Raw genomic sequence first — 25459 nt, 5'->3', positions numbered from 1 at the left:
TCTCATCTTGTCCGTCCTTTCAAAACTGCCACCCCGCCCACTTCTGGTGCCTTATGCCACCACCTACCCTGCCTAATGTTTCTGCTGGCCCTAAATGGGTGCCTGCTTGGGGATCTGTAGAGAATGGGTGCCTGCCTGGGAGTCTATATGTGTGTGTGAGAATAAAAAGGTGCTTGCCCGTGTGTGTATGTGAGAGAGAAAAAATGGGTGCCTGCCTGGGGGACTGTGTGTGTGTTTGTGTGAGAATAGGTGCCTGTCTAGGAGTCTGTGTGTGTGTTTGTGTGAGAATGGATGCCTGCCAGGGGGTCTGTGTATGTGTTATGTGAGAATGGGTGCCTTGCTGGGTGGGGTGTGTGTGTGTGTTTGTGAGAATGAATGGGTGTTTGCCTGAGTATATGTGTGTGTGTGTGAGGGAACCAGAGAGAGTGAGAACATCTGTGTGTGTGTTTGTGTGAGAAGCCAGTGAGAGAGTATATGTGTGTATGTGAGGGAGCCAGTGAGAGCATGTGTGTGTGTGAGGGATTCTGGGGGACTAAGAACTTGTGTGTGGGGGGGGGAGAGAGAGGGTCTTAGAACCTGTGCAAGAGAGTGTGTGTGTCTATGAGAGAGAAAGGTTGTGTATATGACAGTATATGTGTGAGAGAGAATGGACATGTAAGTGTGAGAGAGAGAGGATACATTTGTGTGACCCCCCAGCCCCTAGGGATGTGCAGCAGGGACAGATTCGTCCCATTCGGCATTCGTATTCGTGGGGAGTCAAATCCGTTGCATCCGTTCTCTTGGTCGGCCCCTGTCACATGGTAGGAGCAATGGACGGCTGGCGCCATCTTGTGCTCCTACCATGTGACAGGGGCTGACCAATGGCACCGGTAGCCCTTGTGCTCCTACCATGTGACAGGGGCCGACCAATGGCACCGGTAGCCCCTGTGACATAGTGAGGGCAAAGGCTATCGGCGCCATTTTGAATACCGACAGCCCAAGTGCATGAGATCGCTCCAGGACCCCCGCTGGAGCACCAGGGACTTTTGGTAAGTCTTGGGGGGGTCAGGAGTGTGGGGGGTTTATTCATTAGATATGTTGTATTCCTGGGGGTTCGCCATTCGTTTCGTGACCCCATGAATACAACGAATAGGGACATATACGTTGTGGATTACCAATACGTCGAAAACGAATGCACACCGCTACCAGCCCCCTAATCCTCAACAATCTCAAGGTAACTGGAAATCAAGGTACGGATAGCAGGGGCTTTTTTTTATCCTTATTAGTTTTAATAATTGGGTGTTATTTGATGTGTCTACTGTTTTGAAATATTTTATTGGTGCTTGGGAAATTTAAAAAAATGTATTTGACTTTAATTAATAGATTTTATTCTATTTATCAGTAGTTTTGAAATATTTATCCTTTTATTAGTATGGTTTTACTAGTATAATTGATTCTTTGTTTCTTGATTTTATTGTTTTATGAGGAATGTGGTTCTGTTTTTCCATTGTTACACTGTAGGTCTGGCTTCCTGAGGTTTCCATTTCAGTTTTTGTCTGCATATTGCTGGTTCTAATTTGCGATCCTTTTATTCTGTATTTGGTGAGGGTCTGTCTCTGCTCTGTGCGTTTGTTCAAGGGGAGAGATTCTGCTAGTGTGTAGTGTCTGGTAGGGATCTATAGCAATTGGGTTTGTTTTGTTTCCCCGGTAGGTGGTGTATTGGTATTCTGGGACCCAGTGCATTATTTAACTGTGCTTTTTCACAGATTTTTTGTTGTTTGACTCCTTGGTGTTATTATTGTTATGTTATGATAGGTTTGCTGTATAGATTTTGAGTGTCTTTTTTGCGATATTCTTATTAGTTTACAAACATGTCTGGCAGTAGAAGGTGTTTGTCCTCCTACTACTGATGTGCACGGAGCAGGAGAGGGACCTTGGGGTGATAGTGTCTAATGATATGAAGTCTGTGAAACAATGCGACAAGGCGATAGCAAAAGCCAGAAGAATGCTGGGATGCATAGAGAGAGGAATATCGAGTAAGAAAATGGAAGTGATTATCCCCCTGTACAGATCCTTGGTGAGGCCACACCTGGAGTACTGTGTTCAGTTCTGGAGACCGTATCTACAAAGAGACAAGGACAAGATGGAAGCGGTTCAGAGAAGGGCGACCAGGAAGGTGGAGGGTCTTCACAGGATGACATACGAGGAGAGATTGAAGAATCTAAATATGTACTCCCTGGAGGAAAGGAGGAGCAGGGGTGATATGATTCAGACTTTCAGATACTTGAAAAACTTTAATGATCCAAAGACATCGACAAACCTTTTCCATCGGAAAAAAATCAGCAGAACCAGAGGTCACGAGCTGAGGCTCCAGGGAGGAAGACTAAGAACCAATATCAGGAAGTATTTCTTCACGGAAAGGGTGGTGGATGCCTGGAATGCCCTTCCGGAGGAAGTGGTGAAGTCTAAAACTGTGAACGACTTCAAAGGGGCATGGAATAAACACTGTGGATCCATCAAGTCTAGAGGGCGTGAATAAAGTGGAGGCATTCAAACACTGCACGGAGCGGCAGTAGCCACAGAGGCATTCACGGGGCGGGATGCCAGTGGCCAGTAGTTGGTGTTCCACCTTCACGGAGCGGAAGGATGGAGGGCTGCTATTTCCAAAAAAAACCAAAACAAAACAAACAATAAAAACAGGGGTGGGTAAGAGTATGGGGCAAGGGGGTGGCCTGCTTGTTGCAGCGGTTGCTACCCCAAATTGAGCTGGATGTCACTTGGATGCAGATTCAAAGCTGCTCTCTAAATTGGGTGGAGGGGAATTAGGGCTGGAGGGTACTGGAAGCCAATAGTAACAGGTGGGAGAGAGAAAAAGGGGAAAAAAATGGATTAAGTGCGTAGCTTGCTGGGCAGACTCGATGGGCCATTTGGTCTTCTTCTGCCGTCATTTCTATGTTTCTATGTTACTGTGAGGTGACACCAGAATTTGAAAATATCTTTTTGTCTGATGAGCTGTAAGGGAAACATCCAAGCTCCATTGTTGGGGGAATTTCTGTGTATGCACAGTGTGTTACAGAACTGGAGGTGCAGGATTTATATTGACATTCTGTCCCTTCCTATAAATTCCAGACTTCACTCTCATAGCCATATGGAATTAGTTGAATGAGGCTATCAAATAATTTTAATAGCAGTTTTACTAGAAGGATGAAACTGGCCAGGTTTTTAAAAATTATGTCGAAGGCCCATGGTACTTTCTTATTGAGACTTTTTTTAAGGCCAATTTTAAGGCAGGGAGCCATGCTATGGAGGTGGGTGTGGTGTGTGGGAATGTCATTTTGGCTCCCCCCCCCCCCCCCCACTGATTTTCTGTGACCTTAAGCATTATTAAGATTGGGAGGTGGGAGAGGTGCTGGAGAGGCACACAAATGCATTGGCCCCTGGGCCACCACTGAGCTTTACCCAGATGATACACACTGTACCCCTCTCACGAAGATTACAGATTTTTTTTCCTGCTACTTGGTAGCATCCCCGAACCACAGCCAGGTACAGTGTTAGTGACTGACTCTACAGCACATTTTGCTATTTCCTGTAAATTATCTTTTTTTCATGATCTTTTCCTTCACTCTAAATTTTGAAGCAAGGACTTTTAAAATCTCTGGCTTCCCTCTTGGAGATCCAACATAGGAATGACTGAAAAAAATGGTTACTGCTCAAAGCGCTCTTAATTTTACTTTCAACAAAAAAAAAAAATGATGATGACGTGCAGCTGCCAGCTGGGATAGGCTGGTTGTAAAAGTGCTGAAACATGCCTAGTCCTGCTCCTTCCTTGTCACAACCCTAACCAGCTCCAAGCTATTTGGCTTGGAGTACAAAAAAATGCACACTTTGCATCCCCCATGGACTTCAGTGGGACCAAAACGAATGAACTGAAAAAGATTCTGTTTTTTTTAGGGATAGGGACCATTTGGTTCACTTGACACAAGTCGGAATGAAAATCTCTGGCTTTAAAGTCATCAGTATTTCTGCTGTCACTGCAGCATCATTCATCACGTTTTTCCCAATCAAATTAAAACAAATGCACATCCCTAATAAGGGGGATGGAACGGCTCCCCAGTGTTGAGAGGCTAAACACATTAGGGCACTTTGGCTTGGAAAAGAGACAGCTGAGATGAGTGGGGTGGAATGAGTGAATACAAGTCAGTTATTTACCCTTTCAAATAATACTAAAACAAAGCGACACTCCACGAAACTAACAACCAGCAGATTCAAAACAAATCGTAGAAAATACTTTTTCACGCACTGCACAGTCAAGCTGTGGGGGTCTATTGCCAGAGGACATGGTCAAGGTCAATAGTATAACTGGGTTTAAAAAAGGTTTGTACATGTTTCCGGAGGACCGGTCCATTAACAATTATTAGCCAGGCAATAAATAAGAGGTGACTTCTCCACCTCTTATTTCTGGGAATGAACCACAGGCAATCAATCTCTCTCTTTAGGATCTACCACATACTTTCAAGCAATTTGGGTTGGTCACTGTCAGAGACGTAGACCTGGGCTTGGTGGACCATTGGTCTGAGCCGGCATGGCACTTCTTATGTTCTCAGAAGAGATGACTCCCAGCAGCTGAGCCACTTCTTAAAGCCGTGCACACTCTAGGGCTGAGCTGACAGAATGTCATCCCTCTCTTCCACAGATCCCACCGTGATCATGGTCCCCCCCTCTAGCATGGACGTAACTGTGGGCGAGAGCATCGTGCTGCCCTGCCAGGTGTCCCACGACCACTCTCTTGACATCAGCTTCTCCTGGCTCTTTAATGGGCAGCTCATAGACTTTGAGAGAGACAGCGATCACTACGAAAGAGTGGGAGGAGTAAATATTTAGTTCTTTCTTTACTTATTCTTTTTCCACCTATTTTTCTATCTCTGTCTGGTTCTCTCTCCTCCCTGCTGTCTCTTTTTTAGATTTAATTACTCGCCTTTTCCAAATCCAACCTGAAGGTGAGTTACAATTCAGGTACTGCAGTTATTTCTCTGCCAAAGGGGACTTACAATCTAAGTTGTACCTGAGGCATTGGAGGGTGAAGTGACTTCCTCAAGGTCACAAGGAGCATCAGTGGGGGAAGCAGGATTTGAACCTTGAACTTCTCTGGTTCTCAGCCTTCTCCTCTTGCTATGTGTTTCTCTCTCTCTGTCTTGCTTTATCTCCATCTCTCTTTCTAACTGTTTGTTTATTTGTCTTTCTTCTGCTGGAACTCTTTTCTGTCAGTACCTGTTAAATGACCTCCCCCTCCCCCACCCTCTCCCAGAATCCTTATTTCACGAGAGAGTGCTGCTGTCAGTGCATTAGAGTAATTCCTGCTCCTTTCCTCCTTCAGCAGGACTCAGCTGGGGATCTGATGATCAGAAGCATCCAGCTGAAGCATGCTGGGAAATACATCTGTCTGGTTCACACAACTGTGGACAAGCTCTCAGCTGGAGCAGACCTGATAGTGCGAGGTATAGCAGGGTGGGAAGGGAGGCATGAGATCGTGGCACTCATGCTCTGAGCTGGAAATGAGCATCCTTTGCTGTATAGTACTATTGTTTATTCACATGCCTTGCAGTGACGGCACCTACTCTTCTCTGCTGTGTTCTATGTGGCAGGTCCTCCTGGTCCTCCAGATGCCCTGACAGTGGAAGAGATCACAGATACAACAGCCCAGTTATCTTGGATGCCAGGAATGGACAATCACAGTCCTATTACCAGCTATGTGGTTCAGGCCCGGACTCCATTCTCTGTGGGATGGCAGGCTGTAAACACAGGTCAGCCAGAAGCATGTGTTAGTTACACTTCTACCACTATTACCTCACTGGTATTGCCATCTGTGGCATCACTACTCTGTCACTGCCATCTCACAGGTTTTATAATCTGTGACATCACTGCTCTCACTACTGCATCATTGCTTTCACTGCTGGATCACTGCTCCCACTGCTGCATCACTGCTGTCACTGCTGCGTTGCTGCTCTCACTGCTGGATCACTGCTTTCACTGCTGGGTCATTGCTCTCACTGCAGATCTTCAAAGCTGTGTTAGTCTGGTGTAGCAAAAATGACAAGAGGTGGATGGCACCATATAGACTAACCAATTTATTGAGGCATGACCTTTCAAGGACAGAGTCCACTTCGTCAGATCTGGTAAAGTGCTCGCTGGAGGGTTGCTGCTATTGCTGCGGTATCATTGCTATCACTGGTGTCATAATTTACAGTGTTACTGCTCTTCTACTGGGTCATTTGCTGCTCTCCCTGCTGGGTCACTGGCTTTATAGTCTGTAATGTCACTTGTCCCATTGGTGGGTCACTGCTGTCACTGCAGTGCTGCTGCTCTCGCTGGTGTTATAGTCTGTAGTGTCGTTACTCTCACTTCTGGGTCATTCACTCCTCTCCTTGCTGGGTCACTGGCCTTATATTCTGCAGTGTTGCTGCTCTCACTGTTGAGGTGCTGGCTTTACAATCTGCAGTGCTGCTGCTCTCACCGCAGTGTCACTGGCTTTATAATGTGCGTTGTTAATTCACTCACTGCTGGATCACTGGCTTTATGGTCTGCAGTGTTGCTGCTCATTTTTGTGCACTGGCTTTATAGTCTGCAGTGTTGCTGCTCTCACTGCTGAGTCACTGGCTTCATAGTCTGCTGAATGACACTGATACACACAGCCAAGCTTTCATGCTAAACCAAACAAATATTCACTGACATGCACAGACACAACTTCATAAACACACTCACCTGTATATACAGAAACATCTCCAAACTGACACACCTTTATAATGATATGCACACAGATAAATTCCTTCAAACTAGTGCATACACCTGCATATGATATACCTCACACACTCAGTTACGTGTTCATAATGTCATACCCCTGCACACTCAGTTGCACGTTCATTTTGATACACCTACTATACACAAAGACACGCACTGACTGAAAAGGTGACATGAAAGTTTGATGCAGACATCTCTCTTAGTTCCAGAGATCATTGATGGACGATCTTTCACAGCCACAGTGGTGGGGTTAAATCCCTGGGTTGAGTATGAGTTCCGAGTAGTTGCTGCTAACCTAATCGGGATAGGGGAGCCAAGCAGACCCTCAGACAAGAAAAGAACGGAAGAGGCGCGTGAGTATGGTGAAACATGAGAGAAAAGTGACTAGGAAGATGAGAAACTCTAAATATTTGGCTTGTCTTTGTTACTATAAGAGTTCTGCGAATATGATGGGATGCAGTATGAAGTATGCGATTCTGACAGCTTTCTGTGTGACATGCACTGTGAGGTGTGGGTGTGTGAGTATGACCCATTCATTAGGATCTTTGTGTGAATTGCATATGATCCATGTATTATAAGGTGTATGTGTGCGTGACGTGTTAGAGTGTGTGTATATGTGATATATACTGTGGGGTAAGTGTGTCACATGCATTGTGAACTGTGTGAGTATGACCCATGCATTGTGAGCTGGATGCATGTGACACGTGCATTGTGTGAGGGATGTGTGACATGCATTGTGAGCTTTGTGAGTGTGATGCATGTATTGTGAGCTGTGTGTGAGAAGTGCATTATGAGGGGTTTACGTGAGGTCTGTGTGTGTGTGTGTGTGTGACATGCAGTGTTGGGTAGATAAGTGTGACACAAGCATTATGAGGTGTACGTGATACATGAGGTATGTGACGTATTGTGAGCTATGAAAGAATGACACATGCAGTGTGAGTGTGACAGCACAGATTTCTGTTGTTCCTGCGCTCTTCATTATTTGCTTTGTCTTTTTTACAGTTCCAGAAGTGACCCCAGCAAATGTCAGTGGTGGGGGAGGTAGCAAATCAGAGCTGGTGATTACCTGGGAGGTGAGCTTCTCTCACCTGTTCTTCCTTTGGGGGGGAGGCAGAAGGGAGAAGGACATATGAGATCACGTAGAAAAATCCAACATAGCTGGCAGTAACATGTATGATTCAATCCATGTATGTTGCATGTGTATACGGTAATGTGTGTTATAGTACATGGATGTTGCACTGTATCTTCTTCTCTTAGGTGAAATTTCACATCAGGTGAGAGGGTAAGTTGCCACTAAACTCAGGCACTGACCAGAATTGTTGTTAATAGAAGAGGTGGGGCCATCCATGTAAATGCATGATTTCCTATCAAAGGAATAAGTTTATTTTCGTAGACCCAGGGCACTTAGAAACTTTCCTTCAAGATAAAAGTGGCTGAGTGGTATATAGCCCTTATATAGGAGTTAAAAAGTTTGGTAAAATGGAATAATTTCTCTCAATGTTATGTTTTTGTTCATAATTTCCTTTAAATATTATTTTAGTAGAAAGGCTCCCCAATGATTATGGGGTCTGTATTGTGTTAGTTACATAAAAAGTTTTCCTTTATGATTGAAGCTTATTGAATTATCATTATGTTGTAACGCACTATTTTCCTTTTCTTATTACATGTAAATGTTTTTTGAGAAAATTAATAAATTATAAATTAAAAAAAAAAAAAAAAAAGAAGAGGTGGGGCCTTCCAGAGATGTTAAACTTCAGTATCAACCCAGGCCCGCTTAACTGACTACAGGTAGAGTTTGGGCTCCCACCTCTGGTATAAACTCATCTTCCTGAATAGAGAACATTTTCAGATTAGGCAGGAATTTAATGTCTCCCATTGGTAGTTTAGACTCCCCGGAATCTGAAGCAGCGGGTGTCTGACACTAGTTTTTGCTTCTTTTTTTTTTTTTTTATCCTATTGCAGCCTGTTCCCGAGGAGTTACAGAATGGAGGGGGCTTTGGATATGTGGTGGCATTCCGACCCTTTGGCACGGTTAGCTGGATGCAGACAGTGGTTGCATCTTCAGATGCCTCTAAATATGTGTTTCGTAATGAAAGCCTGCCCCCCTTCGCCCCTTATGAAGTGAAAGTGGGCGTCTACAATAACAGAGGCGAAGGCTCCTTCAGTCCAGTCACAGTAGTGTATTCAGCAGAAGAAGGTACATCAGGACACCACGCATATACTTATAAGCAGCATGCCATGCATGGTGGGTAATGTCACATGTACTCTGTTCATGCACCCTGCATGGGCTCATATAATCAGCACTCACTACATATTGGTCTCCATGCTAGACACTATTGGATAGAGGTGGATCTTAGTGGGTTTGGATATTTCGTCTGCATTTGATAGCCTGAAGCACACAATTATGACTTGAGTGCCTCATGGGCATCGATATTGGAAATATGGTCATTAGGTGGTTCAAGCCATTTTTGAGAGGTAGCAGTCAGCAAGTGAGGATGGGAGACAAATGTTCCTTCTAGAAATCTCTTGCTTTTTGGGTGCTCCAGGGATCCTCACTGTCAGCAGTTATGGTTAATATTTTTTTTTTTTTTAATTGGAAATTTTAATTGCTGTGGTACACAAAAGAAACATGTACAACCTCCAGAACATCATAACAGTCATCTAAAACTGAAGGTAAAGCAAAACAATAGCAACATAGTGGAGTAACAACAGCAACATTTGAATAAGTATCCCCTTCCCCCCACCCCCCATCATGCCATTTAAAGTCCAAGTAGCTGTGAGCAGAAGTGCATCACTCCAAACGGTAGCAATGCAAGAATTGTACGCAGGGTAGTTGAATGGTAGGTATTTAGAGGATAAATGAAAAACTGAACATAAGATCGCATTAAAAAGTCGTGAATGTTAAGGATCTCCATGAGATGTAGGGTTCCCAGATTCGGTTGAATTTAGAAAGACGTTGATGCTTCAGCGCCGTGAGTCGATAGAGAAGGCAGACACCATCTAGGCGTTTAAGTAGCTCGTCCGGCGTAGGCGGTTGAGGCCTCTTCCAACGATAGGCGATCTCCATTTTAGTCGCTGTACACACTTGTTGCACTAGGGTTTGAGCAGGCAAAGGCAGAGAATCGCATGAGGCAAATAGTAACGCCTGCTCTAGGGTAAGTAAGCAAGGAGTCCGGAGCAAGTCCGACAGCAGCCTTGAGACGTAAGACCAAAGAGGACTAATAAAAACACAGGTCCACCACATGTGAAGGAATGTCCCGTCTTGGTGGCAATTCCGCCAACAGTGTCGATCCACCTGCGGATAACAGTGGTGCAGCCTAGACGGCGTTAAATGCCAGCGGTATAGAATCTTATAATTGGCTTCTATAATCCGGGTGGACACATTGCCACGAGACACCTTAGAAAATATGGAAACCCAGTCCTCCTCAGAGAGAGACCGCTTTAGGTCATCTTCCCAAGCCTTCATATGAGCATGTTTGTTAAACGGACGTAGTAACAGTTGTTGATAAATTTTGGAAATAAGGCCTCCAATGGCTTTAGATGAAACACAGTATCCCTCAAATAAAGAGCGTGAGGGAGCCATAAGTCCCCTAGATTGAGCAAATAATAAGAAATGGCGAAGTTGCATGTAGGGAAGAAATTCCGTGGCTGGTAGGTGAAACTGCTCACGAAGGGTGGAAAAGGGTATCAATTGGCCCTGCTGCATGACATGATAAAGGCAAGAGATACCTCCAGCTTTCCAGAGTTCGTAGGCCTTCGTGGGAAGTCCAGCCAGAAACTGAACATTATGGAATAGGTAGGTAAGTGAAAAATAATCATATCGCCCCACCAGCCGGGGTCCCCATTGCTTCCATATGTTGTATGTGTGCCTGGTGCAGGGTGTAAGCTGAAGAGTAGGTCTCCACGTGAGGGCAGGTTGCCAAAGGAGTGAGGCCAAGGGTACCGGTGCAATCCAGGCCTGTTCCAAAGCAACCCACGGTTTCACGGCATCAGGGCAATGCCAGTCAATGATGGGCCGGAGCTGGGCAGCAACGTAATACCATGTCAGGTTAGGAAGTCCCAATCCTCCCGCCAATTTAGGCTGATAGAGAATATTTTGAGCCACTCGAGGAGGGCGATGGCGCCACAAGAATCGGAGCAGCTTCCGTTGCCATTGAAGTAGCGTAACTCTGCTAAGTGGAATTGGCAGTGTCTGGAAGAGGTAAAGAAACCGGGGCAACAAGTTCATCTTGATGGTAGCGAGTCGTCCGAGCCACGTGAGTGGTAGGGAGCCCCACTTCTCCAAGTCCGCGTCCATTTGCTTAAGTAGAGGAGCATAATTAAGCTGATACAGATCACATATATTATTACTCAAATACACCCCAAGATATTTAAGTTTGGTGGATGCCCATCGGAATGCATGCGCTGTTTGCAATTGGCTAACGATAGCAGGGGGGCATGAAATATTCAAAATCTCGGACTTATCCCAGTTTATCTTAAAACCCGAAAGGGCGCTAAAGCGGGCCAGTTCCGACTCGAGCTCCGGGAGAGATCCCACAGGATTGCCAACAGTGAAGATAATGTCGTCGGCAAAGAGCGACAACTTAGGCTCGCAGGTATGTACGGGAAATCCCTGCACCCTTGCATTGTGGCGAATAGAGATGGCTAAGGGTTCGAGAAAAATGGCAAATAGCAAGGGTGACAAAGGGCAGCCCTGTCTGGTCCCCCTCTGTACCGGGAAGGGGGTGGTATATCTACCATTGATTTTTATGCACGCTAAGGGGTTGTGATACAGGGCCTGGATCCAATTGTGAAAAGAAGACCCAAACCCCATCTTCTGTAAAGTTTGAAACAGAAAAGGCCAGTGGACCATGTCAAAGGCCTTCTCCGCATCTATGGCCAGGAGAAGATGGTGACTATCCCGTCTTTGTATAGCCCCCCATATAATGTTGATAATTTTGCGAACATTGTCGCTGGCCATACGGCCTGGTATGAAGCCAGCCTGGTCGGGGTGGATAAGATGCGTAATAAAAGTATTAATCCTATCGGCCAAAATCTTTGCCAAAATTTTGAGATCCAAATTAATTAATGAAATCGGGCGATAGGAGGCACACAAGGTGGGATCTCTGCCGGGCTTAGCTATGATAGTGATGCCCGCAGTGTTGGAGTCGGAGTGTAACTGTCCCCCACTGCGTAGGTAGTTAAAGTGGCTTTGTAGATGTGGTGCCAGAACATGCCTAAAGGCTTTATAAAATGTAGCTGTGAGGCCATCGGGTCCCGGGGCCTTACCCGTCTTGAGCGTTTTAATGACCTCAAGGATTTCAGGGGTCGTGATTTCCGCATTCAGTCTGTCGTGCATGTCCCCGTGAAGTCTGGGAAGAGAAAGCTCGCTGAGATAGTGACAAATATCTGCTGTCTGAATGTGAGGTTCCGCCGAGTACAACTGCTGATAAAAACGCAGAAATTGCTGCGTGATAGCAGAAGCAGACGTTTCGACCTCCCCCTGGTCATTCTTAATTTTAAGAATGTGATTTTGAAATGATTGTTTTTTCAACTGGTGGGCCAAGATCTTGCCTGCCCTGTTGCCTCCCTCAAAGTGGAGTTGCCTGGTGAGGTTAAGTGCATGGGTGATGTGGTCAAGCTCAAGCCTATGTAACTCTTCCCTGGTTTGAGTAAGTTGCGCCCGAAGACGTTGAGAGCCAGATTTACTATGCTGAGCAGTTAAATCCGCAATTCTGGCCCGTAAATGAGTGCAAACCTCCTCCTTCTTCTTTTTAACATAAGAGGAGCGGGAGATAAAATGCCCCCTAATATATGATTTAAAGCAATCCCACACAGTGACCGGAGAGGGGACTGACCCAGCATTAAGAAGAAAGAAGTCTCGTATCTCCTGCGTAGTGGACTGTGTAAACTGTGGCTCTTGAAGCAGAGAGTCATTAAGCCGCCAAAATTTGGAGCCGTGATCCCCTGCGGGAATACAGATTTGTAGGGACACGGGAGCATGGTCGGACCAGGTCACCACCCCAACCTCAGGGCTACGAATCCGATAGAACAAATTTTTATCTACCATCAGATAATCAATGCAAGTGTAAGAATCATGTGGTTTAGAATAAAAAGAGTAGGAGCGAGAGTGCGGGTAAGAGGCCCTCCAAGAATCAACCAAGTTATGCTCTGATAAGAGATCTTTGAGGGCCCTGGTGTGTACCCGGGCTGTGTGTGTGATCCCCTTTGAAGTGTCCAGGGCCGGGGACAAAGGTACATTAAAATCCCCTCCCACAATAAGGGATCCCTGCGCATGTTGGGTGAGGATGTGGTGAAGATGTCTAAAGAACACAGCCTGTTCCCTATTCGGGGCATACACTGAGAGGAGCGTGAACTCCTGATTAAACATCTTAATTCCCAGCAACAAGTACCGACCCTGTGGGTCCGCCACAATCTTCGTACATTCAAATACCACATGTGATGCAAAAAATATGCCCACTCCTGCATACTTAGCATTTTTGTTTGCTGCCGAAAAAAACTGAGTTGAGAATTTAGGAGATTTCATTAGGACCTCATATCTACGTGTTAGGTGCGTTTCTTGCACAAAAAGTATATCCGGCCCCGAGGAGACTGCCTCCCTATAAAAAAGGGCTCTCTTCTGAGGGGAGTTGAGTCCCTTAACATTAAGGGACAAAACTTTAAGCCAAGCCATGGGAAGGATCACAGGCCATTCGAGGGACAGGCCCTAAGAAACCAACGGCCCCAAGTGAGCAAAAAATACCAACTATGGTAAAAGGGAGCGTCCTTACAGAATCTGAGGACGGTCCAACCGGCTGGGAAAGAAAATCAAAGATAGCAGCGGAGATCCGAGAAAAAAGAGACCCTACCATTAGCAAAAAATATGCAGCATGGAGGAGTAACGCATCAACATCCACAATGAGAGCAACATAAATAGGCATGATCCCCATAAGGACCCATACATTACAAGAGTCCCCTAAGAGAACGCCTGCCATATCCTCCTAGCAGGCTATCTCCCGCTCCAAATAGGGGAAGTAGGTAATATCACGGAAGCAAGAAATGGCGCCCTCCCCCTCCCCCCCCCAACAAAATAAACAGATAGCAAAAGGCAACCTTTCATCCGCTGTACATAGAGTACACAAACTTAAATACATTCTGACCCAAATACATCAGGATCATAACCTTCAGGGCGTATATAGGTAATGAGACCTTCTAACCAGAGCAAATAAAGAAATCAGGTCGGACCCTGGTCAGAAGTGGGGCCCCCCGGTTGCCTCCGGAGTCGGCTGCTTCTCTTCCCCACTCGCTGCCACGCTGGTAAGGGTACTCGGGCAGTGAGAGGGCCAACGGTCTTTCGGGGTGGCTGTAGGCCTACATAGCCCATAGCAGCGAGACTCGGCAAGGCCTCCTCTGGTGTCACGTAGTTATGGGCAACCCCCTCGTGGGAAAATGAAAGGCCAAAAGGGTGTAGCCACCGGTACCGCACAGCCTTAGTGCGGAGGAATGAGGTCAGTTCTTTAAAAGCGTGCCTGCTTTGTAACGTAGCTTGAGATAAATCGGGAAAGATGGCAATGGTTTGATCGTTCCACACCCACTCATTTTTTTCCTGGGCCACCGCCGCGATCTGCTCCTTAACTTTGAAGGAGGTGAAACACACTATGATGTCGCGTGGGCGATTAGGTTGAGGAGCACGCAGGGCCCTGTGTGCCCGATCGAATTGGACATCGGGGGGTTCGAATTCCTCCAAAGTGTTGGCCTCCCGAAGCATAGAGATGCAAAAGTCACGAACCAGCGCGTGGCAGTCCTCAGGTCCGGGGGCCTCCCGGAAGCCCCGAAAGCGGAGATTGCTCCGGCGCGCTCTGTTCTCTAAATCAGCTAATTTCGCGGTCAGCTGAGCGTTCTCGGCCCGCAAGGAGACACAGGTGGTTTTGTTATCAGCAATTTGTACGGCCTGCCCCTCCACTCGCACGTCGATATCGCCGACGCGGTGTCCCAGGGCCGTGAGGTCTTCCTTCACCTCCTCCACGCGATTCAAAAGCTCCTGGCGATATGCCTTAATGTCGGCCCGAATCCCGGCGAACCATTCTCGAAACTCAGCCCGGGACGGGTGATCAGAAAGAGAGTCGTCCGGGACGGCCGGCATACTGGTAGCGGACTCGGAGAGTTCGGCACTCAGGGCGCCGCCATCTTGGTCTCCGGCTGTATCCATCGGAGAATCGCTCACCTCCTTAGTGCCTTCCCTCTGGTAGGAAAATCGTTGGAGATCCGCAATTTTTTTCTTGCTAGTCATCGCACCAGTGAGCTACGCCCGCTCGTATCTAAAATGGGTCAGAATGGTCAGGTAGAACGCGGATGGCGGCAGATTTAGTGGGGAGTCGGTGGGAGCTCAGGAATCAGGCAGCCATCTCGTAGCGTGACGTCACGCTCCCCCCCAGTTATGGTTAATATTTATCTTTAGCTCCACTGTCTTTCAGAGTCCAGTATAGTATATAAGAGTCCAGAAGATATAAAACTGCTTTTCCCTGTGGCCCAAATATGAAAGCCATCTTTGGATTTGAATTTTAGATTTACTTACCTGCCTTTTCCAAACCAAGGCAAGTTACAATTCAGGCACTGTAGCTGTTTTCTTGTTCCCAGAGGGCTTACAATGTAAGTTGTGTCTGTAGCAAGGGGAAAAGCAGGATTTGAATTCTGGCTTCCCCGGACCTCACTCTGCTGCTGTAACCACTGGGCTACTCCTACTCTCCTTAATCACACTTAAAGAATACATCCAGTAGATTATTGGATACAAGACAATATGTTAGCACATAACCTTGGAGGAGTTAGACTGTATGGTACTAAATGAAGATATAGACATAATAGGCATCTCAGAGAACTAGTGTAAAGAGGATGAATAATGAGACACTGTGATACCAGAGTACAAGATGTATCAAAATGACAGGGCAGAACATATTTAGGGGTAGGGTGATGCTATATATTAAGGATGGCATGAGGTCAACTGGGATAAAAGTTCAACAGGAAACAAACTACATTCTGGAATCTCTATGGATACAAATTCATGAGAGACAGGGAAGAGTATAACAGCAGGAGTATGCTATCATCCACCTGATTGGGATGATGACACATACTGTGAAATGCTAACAGAGATTAGATAGTCTAATAATCTTGGCAGCACATCAATAGTGAGGATTTCAATTACCCCATTATTGATTGGGTGAACATCTCATCAGGGCATGCAAGGGTGGTACAATTTTTAGATGCCATAAATGACTGTTTCATGGAGAAGCTAGTCCTAGAATCAATGAGAGAGGACCTACCTTAGACTTAGTTCTCCGTGGATTGCAGGACCTGGTGCAATGAGTACCTGGAGGGGGGGACAATTGGCAGTAATGATCAGAATGCAATCAAACGAATAGAGAATATTGAGGGTCAAATTAAGAAATATTTAGCTGGATAAACCAGAAGTTATCTGGATAAATTAATATTTGGGAAATTAACTGGCTACATTTTAGCTTGATAACTTATTATTCAGCTAAAATTTGGCCAGATAATTAGGGGTATTCTAGAGGTATAACTAGGAGGAGCTGAGTTAGCTGAATAAGTTATCTGGCTAAGTCTGTTCATCTTGTAGACCTGTCATAAAGTTAGACTTATCCGGATAACTTCAGAATAGCTGAGTATATTCAGTGGCATGCCTGCATCACTGGAATCTGCCATTGTACCTGAAAACTGGAGAGTAGCCAATGTAACACCAATTTTTAAAAAGGACTCCAGGAGAAAAGATTACTTATGGCCTTGACACTGGAGAAAGTTGGGACAATGATTGTTTTTTGATGTCATTAATGCTATCTGCTGATATTATGTATCTACTCACTATCATTTTAGTTTTGTGGATGACACTACCCATGTTTCTACTGTGTGTATTTCAAGGTGTCTGTAAATAAAGAGTTAAAAAAAAAAAAAGGAGTGATCTGGAAACTATAGACCAATAAGCCTGATATTATGGTAGAAACTGTAGTTAAGAACAGAATTATTGAGGATATGGATAGTTCTGGCTTAATGAGAAAGGGCCAACATGGTTTTAGCAAAGGGAATTCATGCTCTACCAATCAAGACTAGCTGTGTCAGCTGCACGTGATTCTGGTTCTAGGACCAACTGCATGTATGTTAAGAGGCCATGTAGATATTGAGTCCACTCCTACTGATTTCCCAGGTTAGCCGTTGAACCTAATTCTAACATTAATCCATTGTAAATTTATGGCAAGATTTGCCTTAGATATTATTTCTCCTGTAAAATCTAAGTTGAAACCCCAGTTGCATACAATATCTTGGTTTACATTAGTTGTTAAATCTTATAAGAGCTTGATGCGCTATGCTGAGAGGCATTGGCACATCTCAAGTCCCTGATGATAAGGTAGCATATCTAGCCTGCCTTGACAATTATAGGCTGCATGTTGAGAAAATTAAGAGAATTTTATTCTTCTCGTATTCACTCATCAATTAATCATCCTTATGAGTTATTTATGACTGTTAAATATTTGACAAGAGAGGTATCCCTAATCACCTTAATAGGCCCCCTCTCAGCAGTGATACCTTTGGCAACTTTTTTCATCAGAAAATGGTGAACATTTGTGCTAAATTTCCCTGTGATGTAGCTCTAGATGTGTCACCCATTGATCCTGATTTAGAAGGTTGGGAACATTTCTCTCCTGTGCCTTCCAAGGTTTGTTAACTTAGTTCTTCAATGAATAACACCCGTTGTCCATCCAAAGCATGTCCAACAGTTGTGAAAGCCCTTCAATCAGATGTAGGTGTTATCCTCTCAAGTTTGATCAATACTTCTTTGTCTACTGATGTTTTGCCTACTTCCTTGATGCAAGCATCTATTTGACCTATTTTAAAGAAACCTTTTCCTTATCCTACAGAACCAAGGAATTGTCGTACTATTTCCTCTCTCCCCCTTTAAGCAAAGCTTTTTGAAAAGGTGATGTTAAAACAGCTCCAGTATTTTCTGACTGCACACCGTATCTTGGACCAGTTTCAATTAGGATTCTGTCCTTTCCATAGTACTGAAACCTTGCTGCTTTCAAGCTTAAATGTTTGATGCCGGAACTGAGTATATTATAGTGGTCCTGGACATCTCTTCTGCATTCGACATTCTTAACCATGTGATTTTGCTCTCCCATCTAAGCAGTTTGAATTTCAGCTACTGTTCTAAGGTGATTCATTTCGTATTTTGACAGACTGCTCACAAGAAGTTGTTGGTGCTGCTTCTTCCTTTTTCCCACTTTGCTTCTTCCTTTTTCCCACTTTGAACTTCTACAGGGTTTGGCACGCTTGGCTATGCTTTCTAATATTTATCTCTCCTCTCTGCAAGGTTTTGGCCAATCCTAACATAGGTTATAATTTGTATGCTGACGATATCCAATTTTTTGTCCCTGTACCACTTTCAACCACTTTTACTAATGCTTTCGCAAACATTGCCCATTGTTTACTGCTAATAAACTGGTTTTAAACATTGAAAAAAATCAGATATTAATTCTTGGTAGATTTATTTCAAATAACTTACCCAACACTTTTCAGTTTGAAGACTATATAGTACCAGCCTCTCAACAGGTTCACAACCTAGGCATTATCTTCAATACACCATTGTCCTTGCATGTACAAGTTAAAAGTGTGGTCATGGGGGCATTTTTCAAACTGTGGCTTCTGAGAAACCTAAAACCCGTTTTGTCATTCGTTGACTTTAGTTCTTACCTCTCTGAATTATGCAAATTCAGTCTACCTAGTTTTGCCATTCATGACAATTAGAACTTTACAATTAATCCAGAATGCAGCTGCAAGGGTCCTAACAGGAGCTAAACTAACTCCGGCTGTAGCCTCGCTTCATTGGCTACCCATTCAGTAGCACGGTAAATTCATAATCTTGACCTTAATCCATAAGGCCTTGAGTCATGATGCAAATGAATGTTTTAGCATTCTGCTGAAAATTTATAGGCTCTTGCAAACTCTGTGGGGAAAAATCTTTTGGATGTTCCCTCTGAGAGTGGCCTATCTTGTTTTTTCAATAGCAGGTCCCTTGCTCTGGAATTCAATCTCGGAACAATTGAGAGCTGAAGTCTGTCTTACAAGTTTTAGGAAACATTTAATAGCTTTTTTTTAAGGCTTTTGGGCAGCAAGGTTGAGGAAACAAAACTGAATGTTTTGGTCCTGTGAGAAACAAAGTTTGTCAAACAATTAAAAAAGAATTATAAAAACCTAACACATCCAAATAAATAAAGCCATGGTGAAAAAAGGTACTTGGTGTGTCTGTTATTTGTGCACAAGAAAGATGTGAAGACAAAGTGATTCAGCACTGATGGTTCTGTGAGTTTGTGTGGTTATTGTTGTGCAGTCATTGCTGCTGTTCTTAATCACCCCCACCCGCCAAGAAGCTGGCACCCTAGGCAACTGCCTAGTCTGCCTAATGCTTGAGCCTGCCTTGTATATACCACACTCACTGAAAATAAGATGTTTGTAGCCATTCCCAAGTCTAATGGTTCTTCCCATCTGTTGCTTTCCTATCTGTAGAGCCTAGTCGGGCCCCTTCCAATGTGATGGCGAGAAGCCTGACTGCATCTGAAATTCAGGTGTCCTGGGTTTCTGCTCCAGAGATATTCGGCAAAGGACGGATACAAGGCTACGAGGTAGGACTGGACTTTTTTCACTGCAGCTGAGCTAGGACCTGACACAGTACATCATGTCCCCTGTGCACAGATAGAATATTTTCATCATAAAGCCATAACTTATTGTCGTGAACAAGTGTTGTGTTTCTTAGATCCGATACTGGAGACATGATGATAAAGAAGACAGGGCCAAAAAATTAAGAACAATGGGGAACCAAACGTCCACCAAAATCACTAACTTATATGGAAACATGTTGTATCACCTGAATGTCAGAGCTTTCAACACGGCTGGGAGTGGGCCCTCCAGTGCTACCGCCAATATCACCACTAAGAAACCACGTAAGTGCATATACAAGATTTTTGTTGTGAATGCGATCTGTTTGGTTACCAATGTGAATGTCACTCTGTTAGAGCTGTATCATCTCCCCTTTTTACTGGGGTAGATGCACGCTCATCAGTTACAGGTGTAAGTGCAGTCTCCCCGAGTACAGACATGAGTGCAATCTGCCTGGCTGTTGGAGACTGCCGAGCGTGCAGTCTCTCTGATTCCAGGCATGAAAGCAGTCTCTCCAGTTATTGCCATGGGTTATTTATTTATTTATTTAGAAACTTTTATATACCGGTATTAGTGGGGACATCATACCGGTTCACATATTAACAAAAGATTTAGAAGTACATTTCAACAGGGGAGGCGAACTGGGCAGGGGGTTAACCTAGAGCAGTAGGGAAAATAGATTAAACAACAAGAAATCAACAAGAGGTCATAACAAGAAGACAACAATGTACATTGTGAATAGATTCCTTAATATAAGGAAAAGGGCGGTTCCAGATATCAGCACAGTCTTCTCTGTTAGGCATGAGTTCAGTCTGTCTGGTTACTACATAAGAACATGCCATACTGGTCAGACCAAGGGTCCATCAAGTCCAGCATCCTGTTTCCAACAGTGGCCAATCCAGGCCATAAGAACCTGGCAAGTACCCAAAAACTAAGTCTATTCCATGTTACCATTGCTAGTAATAGCAGTGGCTATTTTCTAAGTCAACTCCATTAATAGCAGGTAATGGACTTCTCCTCCAAGAACTTAGCCAATCCTTTTTTAAACACAGCTATACTAACTGCACTAACCACATCCTCTGGCAACAAATTCCAGAGTTTAATTGTGTGTTGAGTGAAAAAGAACTTTCTCCGATTAGTTTTAAATGTGCCCCATGCTAACTTCATGGAGTGCCCCCTAGTCCTTCTATTGTCCGAAAGAGTAAATAACCGATTCACATCTACCTGTTCTAGACCTCTCATGATTTTAAACACCTCTATCATATCCCCCCTCAGCCGTCTCTTCTCCAAGCTGAAAAGTCCTAACCTCTTTAGTCTTTCCTCACAGGGGAGCTGTTCCATTCCCCTTATCATTTTGGTAGCCCTTCTCTGTACCTTCTCCATCGCAGAGGAGAAGGTACAGAGAAGGTACAGAGGTTATAGGCATGAGTGCAGTCTCTCTGGTTATTGCCATGAGTTGCAGGCATGAGAGCAGTATCTCTGGTTACTACGGATGTGCATTAATTTAAAACAAAAATGCAAAACACGACGAATAAGGCTAATTCACTTCATTCGGGGAGGCACAGACCAACAACAGAGCCTCAGTCAAGACCCCCGAAAATTAAAAAAAAAAAAAAAAACTTATGTGATCCAACAAAGGCCGGGTCCCAATGCTGGGACCTTGGCCGGGACCCACGCCTGATGCTGCGACCTTGCCCATGGGCCTTGGCCTAGACCAGAGCCTGAGCCCAGGTCCAATGCTACAACCCAACCCAGAGGCTGGGTCTCGACACTGGGGCCTCAGGCCTGACGCCGTGACCCGATCCGGAGGCTGGATCCTGACACCTGGGCCTCAGCGTAGGCCGGATCCCAAGCCCAGATCTGATGCTGCGAACCGACACAGATGCCAGGTCATGATAACAGGGCCTCAGCCCAGACCCAGGTTCGATGCCGTGACCTAATCTGAAGCCCAGGTCCCAACTCGGGCCTAGGACCGGACCCAGGCCGACAACTGGGCCTTGGCCCAGGGTCAGGCCCAGGCCTGGGAGCTCCTCTTCTTTGATCCTCTTCTTTCTTTGGCACTTGACAGCCAAATAATGGCTTCCGTTGTGGTCGTGCTGGAGTTAATTAACTCCGGCGCACTCACCCCAGAGGATAATGCCATTTTGATGCTATTTTTCCTCTGGGGTGAGTGCACCAGAGTTAACTCTGGCACAACAGCAGCGAACGCCTTCAGTTGGCTATGAAGCGCTGAATAAAAAAGAGGATCCAATGCTCCTACACCTGGGCTCCAAGGCCTGAGCCTGACCCTGGGCCAAGGCCCAGGCGTCGGGACCCAGCCTCCTGTGCAGGTAGCAGTGTCGGGCCTGGGTCCTGGCTAAGGTCTTGGTGTCAGGACCCAGCCTCCAGATTGGGTTTGTAGCGTCTGGCCTGGGTCCAGGCCCTGGCCTAGGCCAAAACACAGGTGTTGGGACCAAGTAAGTGGGGGCCAGGGGAGATCCTGGCCTCGGCATTTTTCCAGGAAGGAGGGAGGCAGGCCTAGCTTTTGTTTTTTTGCCGGGTTATTGTTTGATTCATTTTTTTCACATGAATGAAATGAATTGAGCAATCTACGAACCAACATTTATGGGGAAAAACCTCCCAAAACAAAACGAAAACACATTTTTTCCCCTGCACATCCATACTGTTTACTGTTATGAGCACAGTCTTCCCCAGTCAGGCATGACTGCAGTCTCTCTGGTTACAGATATGAGCACAGTCTTCCTTGGTTAAGACTGAGTACAATATCTCTGGTTACGGCCATGGGTTACAGGTGTGAGAGCAGTCTCCATGAAAGCCCTGTCCCCAGTGACCCATATAAGCTCAGGCTCTCTCATTACTACTGTAAGTGATGTCATCCTCAATGATTTGACTGTGTATGCATGGTAACCATTTTAGGAATGGAATGTTTTGTTGTAGCAAATCATGTAAAATTAAACAAAAGATCTGTGTCTACCTTTTGCTTGTAGCCCCAAGTCAGCCTCCTGGAAACATTACCTGGAATTCGTCTGACTCTAAAATTATCTTGAATTGGGATCAGGTTAAAGCACTGGAGAATGAGTCAGAGGTGAAGGGTTACAAAGTAAGTACTATCCTGAGCAGGAAGTTGCACATCATTCTCTCTGTATCTGAAATGCTCACCAAACAGGAAGTGCCACATCATTCTGTATCTCACACATTCACCAATCAGAAAGTGACGCATCATTCTCTATCTCATGTGCCCACCAAATAAGAAGTGACACATCATTCTCTCTCACAATCCCACCAAACAGGAAGTGATCGCAAAGTTGCTTACAGTTCATATTTGATGACATTTATAGACTATGGAACGTCTAGATACTTGATTTTATAACAGTGAGAAATGCACTGTGTCAACCACTTTGAAAGAGTCTCCTTCTGCACTGGTTGTCCTTATTCATTTAGTCTTCCAAAATGGCCTTGTTCTTTCTAAGGAGAACAATATTGCTCTTCTGCAATCCAACATTTGTAGAGCGTAATCTTCCGGGAGGAGGAGCAAGATGGCAGTGAATGAGGACATACAGTGCTGCTTTACTGTTCACGGTTTCTTATTTTGATTCTCCTTTCGTTACGCCCTCTAAACGCAAGGGGAAGGTGCGTGTTTTTTCATCCGAACATTATACCTTTCATATACCGGTCTTTTGCAGCACAGGAGCTATTTGTTTGTTTGTTTGTTTGAAAGAATTTGTTACCCATGCCCTCCCAAGTTCGGGGAGGGTTACAATAAAACATTCACAAATATTCCCCACTGTGATTTCTGGCAAAGGAGCATACAAATCACCAAGAGAGGCTTCTTTAAGCCCCTTAATTATCAACCTTTGCCAGGAAAGAGATGTAACTCCTTATGCAGGTTTACCTTGGCGCTAGTAGATGATGTCACTGATGTGACTACAAGGAAAGGGACCGGAGAGGTTTTGGCATCTGAACAGCTTCTTTCCTTGCTAGCGGTAGAAGACCCTGAAAGAGCAATTTCTATTCAACAGTCCCTTTCTTCTTCACTAGATTATTCCAGAGGGTGCCTTGGAATCTTTTTCTTTGAGGTTGCTGCAGTTGGGACAGTGTGTTCTTCTTAATGAGTCTTTTCCAATGCCAACAAAGCTGGTGGTGGTAGCTCTGGAATCTCTTTGGGAGCTTATTACTGGCTTCGGGATGTCTTTAAATGACTGTTCTTCCAGGATAGATTGTTTGACATTTAGACTCGAATGTTACATTTGCTCGCCTGGGGATGTCCCTGCAGGCCATTGCACTCAACCCCGATACTGCAGACAGTTGGGTCTCCTCTCCGCAATGGGTCCTTGTCGGAGCTCACTTGTATGGCAGGATGCCGTGGGACCGCTCTTCCATAGGTGTGAATGCACCTAACTTGACTCCATTTACAGGCTCGAGGTGGGAAAAGGTCACGGCATCCTTAGATTACTTCACCAGCCACTGTCCTACTTAAGGGTCCCCAGGATGCTCTTTCCTTGCCTCAGCAACAGGTCGCCTGCATTGTGTGTGGTGTGTGTTGCTGCTTCCTGATTCCTGCTTTCCTGATCCTGTGCCTGCCTCGTCTCTCCAGCCCTGACTGCCTCATCCCTCCAGCCCAGCCTGCCTTGTCTCTCCAGCCCAGGTAACTCTTCTCTCCAGTCCAGCTCGCCTCATCTTATCCAGCCTTGCCTCCCTGCCTGCCCTGCTATGTCAGTCCTCCTCCTTGTCTTCTAGCCTGCCCTTAGACTGAGTTTTGGATTTGACTCTAGCCTAGATTTTGACCACTCTTGTTGGCTGCCTGACCTTGACCCTTGCCTTCATACTGACCACTCTTACCTGCCACTGACCCTTACCTTGATATTGACCCTTCTAGTTTGTCCATCCACCTCTGATTCTAGCCTGGCCCTGGACCTTCAGCTAGGCCACTATTGTAGAGACTCTTGCCTGAGACCTGTTGGCCCCCAGAACCCGAGGTATCAACCCAAGCGGAAAGGGGTTGGTATAGGTGAAGCTCCTGACCCATCTCTTCCTTGTATAGCTCTGCCAGCTGTCTGTGAGGACCTACGGGACCTTCCCCATAGGCCATTAATTTTGAAACATGAAGGTTCATCGTTGAAACATAACAATAAGATTCAGTCTTTGGAGAGTGAGATTAAAAATATTCATGCAGGGCCTGATTTTCAAAAGCATTTACACACTTAAAAATGGTTTTTACATGTGTTAATGCACTTTACCCATGTAAGTGGGCTTTTGAAAATTGCTACAATATATGCCATTGACTTGTCCATAGGATATTCATGTGGAAGTGCACTTTATGTGGGTAAATGGCTTTTGAAAATTGCTACGATAGCAGATACATTTACACATGTAAATCATTTTGAAAATTAGCCCCTTGGTTAAATTACCATGCTGCCATGTACAAGAGTGGAGCATTCTTCCTTGGAGAATAAAATTCTTGGAAAATCAATCAAGGCATCTGAATCTTCATATGTTGGACTTTCCTAAAGTTATGGGTGAAACGCCACATATGATTTTAAAGAAATATTTTGTGGAAGTTATAGACATATAGGCTGATGCTATTCTTCCCCTAAATAGGGTGTATTCCCTGCCTACTGTAGTTTGATCTAATTTTTAACAGAATCGAACTGCTCAACCTTCTATGGACTTACCTAATTTGATGAATTTTGGGGAAAATTCAGGTGCCGAGATTATTGAGTGATGAACTTTGCTAGTTTCTTTTGTGATTATGTATTAGCAATATGAATTGTTGTTTTCTGGCTCAAGTTATAAGGATTTAGTCTAATTTGTCTAAAATAACTCAAGGAGAGGAGGAAAGGATTTCTTGCCTTTAGGCAAGAGCTTATTGCTTTGGGTACTTCTTTTCTTTTAAGATACCCCAGAAAATGCGTGATTACATATAATAATGATTGTCATGGTTTTCTGCCCCTGCACAACTGAAGTCAGTTTTGGATTCTACAAGATT

General features: G+C 44.9%; 1 protein-coding gene across 6 annotated transcripts in view; it reads left to right on the top strand.

Annotated features, from left to right (window-relative positions):
- Positions 1-25459, top strand: part of CNTN4 (contactin 4) — a 770042-nt gene that overhangs the window by 719833 nt on the left and 24750 nt on the right. For 5 of the 6 annotated variants that reach the window (XM_029601492.1, XM_029601493.1, XM_029601490.1 and 2 more), the window contains 9 exons: positions 4673-4848; positions 5354-5474; positions 5622-5780; positions 6978-7127; positions 7777-7847; positions 8737-8971; positions 19324-19439; positions 19571-19757; positions 22461-22573. In XM_029601492.1, the coding sequence (XP_029457352.1) occupies positions 4673-4848; positions 5354-5474; positions 5622-5780; positions 6978-7127; positions 7777-7847; positions 8737-8971; positions 19324-19439; positions 19571-19757; positions 22461-22573 (1328 nt within the window). The remainder of the gene's footprint in view (positions 1-4672; positions 4849-5353; positions 5475-5621; positions 5781-6977; positions 7128-7776; positions 7848-8736; positions 8972-19323; positions 19440-19570; positions 19758-22460; positions 22574-25459) is intronic. The other variant, XM_029601494.1, reaches the window with a different exon arrangement.

This window comes from Rhinatrema bivittatum, chromosome 4 (genome assembly GCF_901001135.1).
Source record: "Rhinatrema bivittatum chromosome 4, aRhiBiv1.1, whole genome shotgun sequence".
Lineage (NCBI taxonomy): Eukaryota > Metazoa > Chordata > Amphibia > Gymnophiona > Rhinatrematidae > Rhinatrema > Rhinatrema bivittatum.
This window is presented reverse-complemented; position numbering and strand designations above follow the sequence as displayed.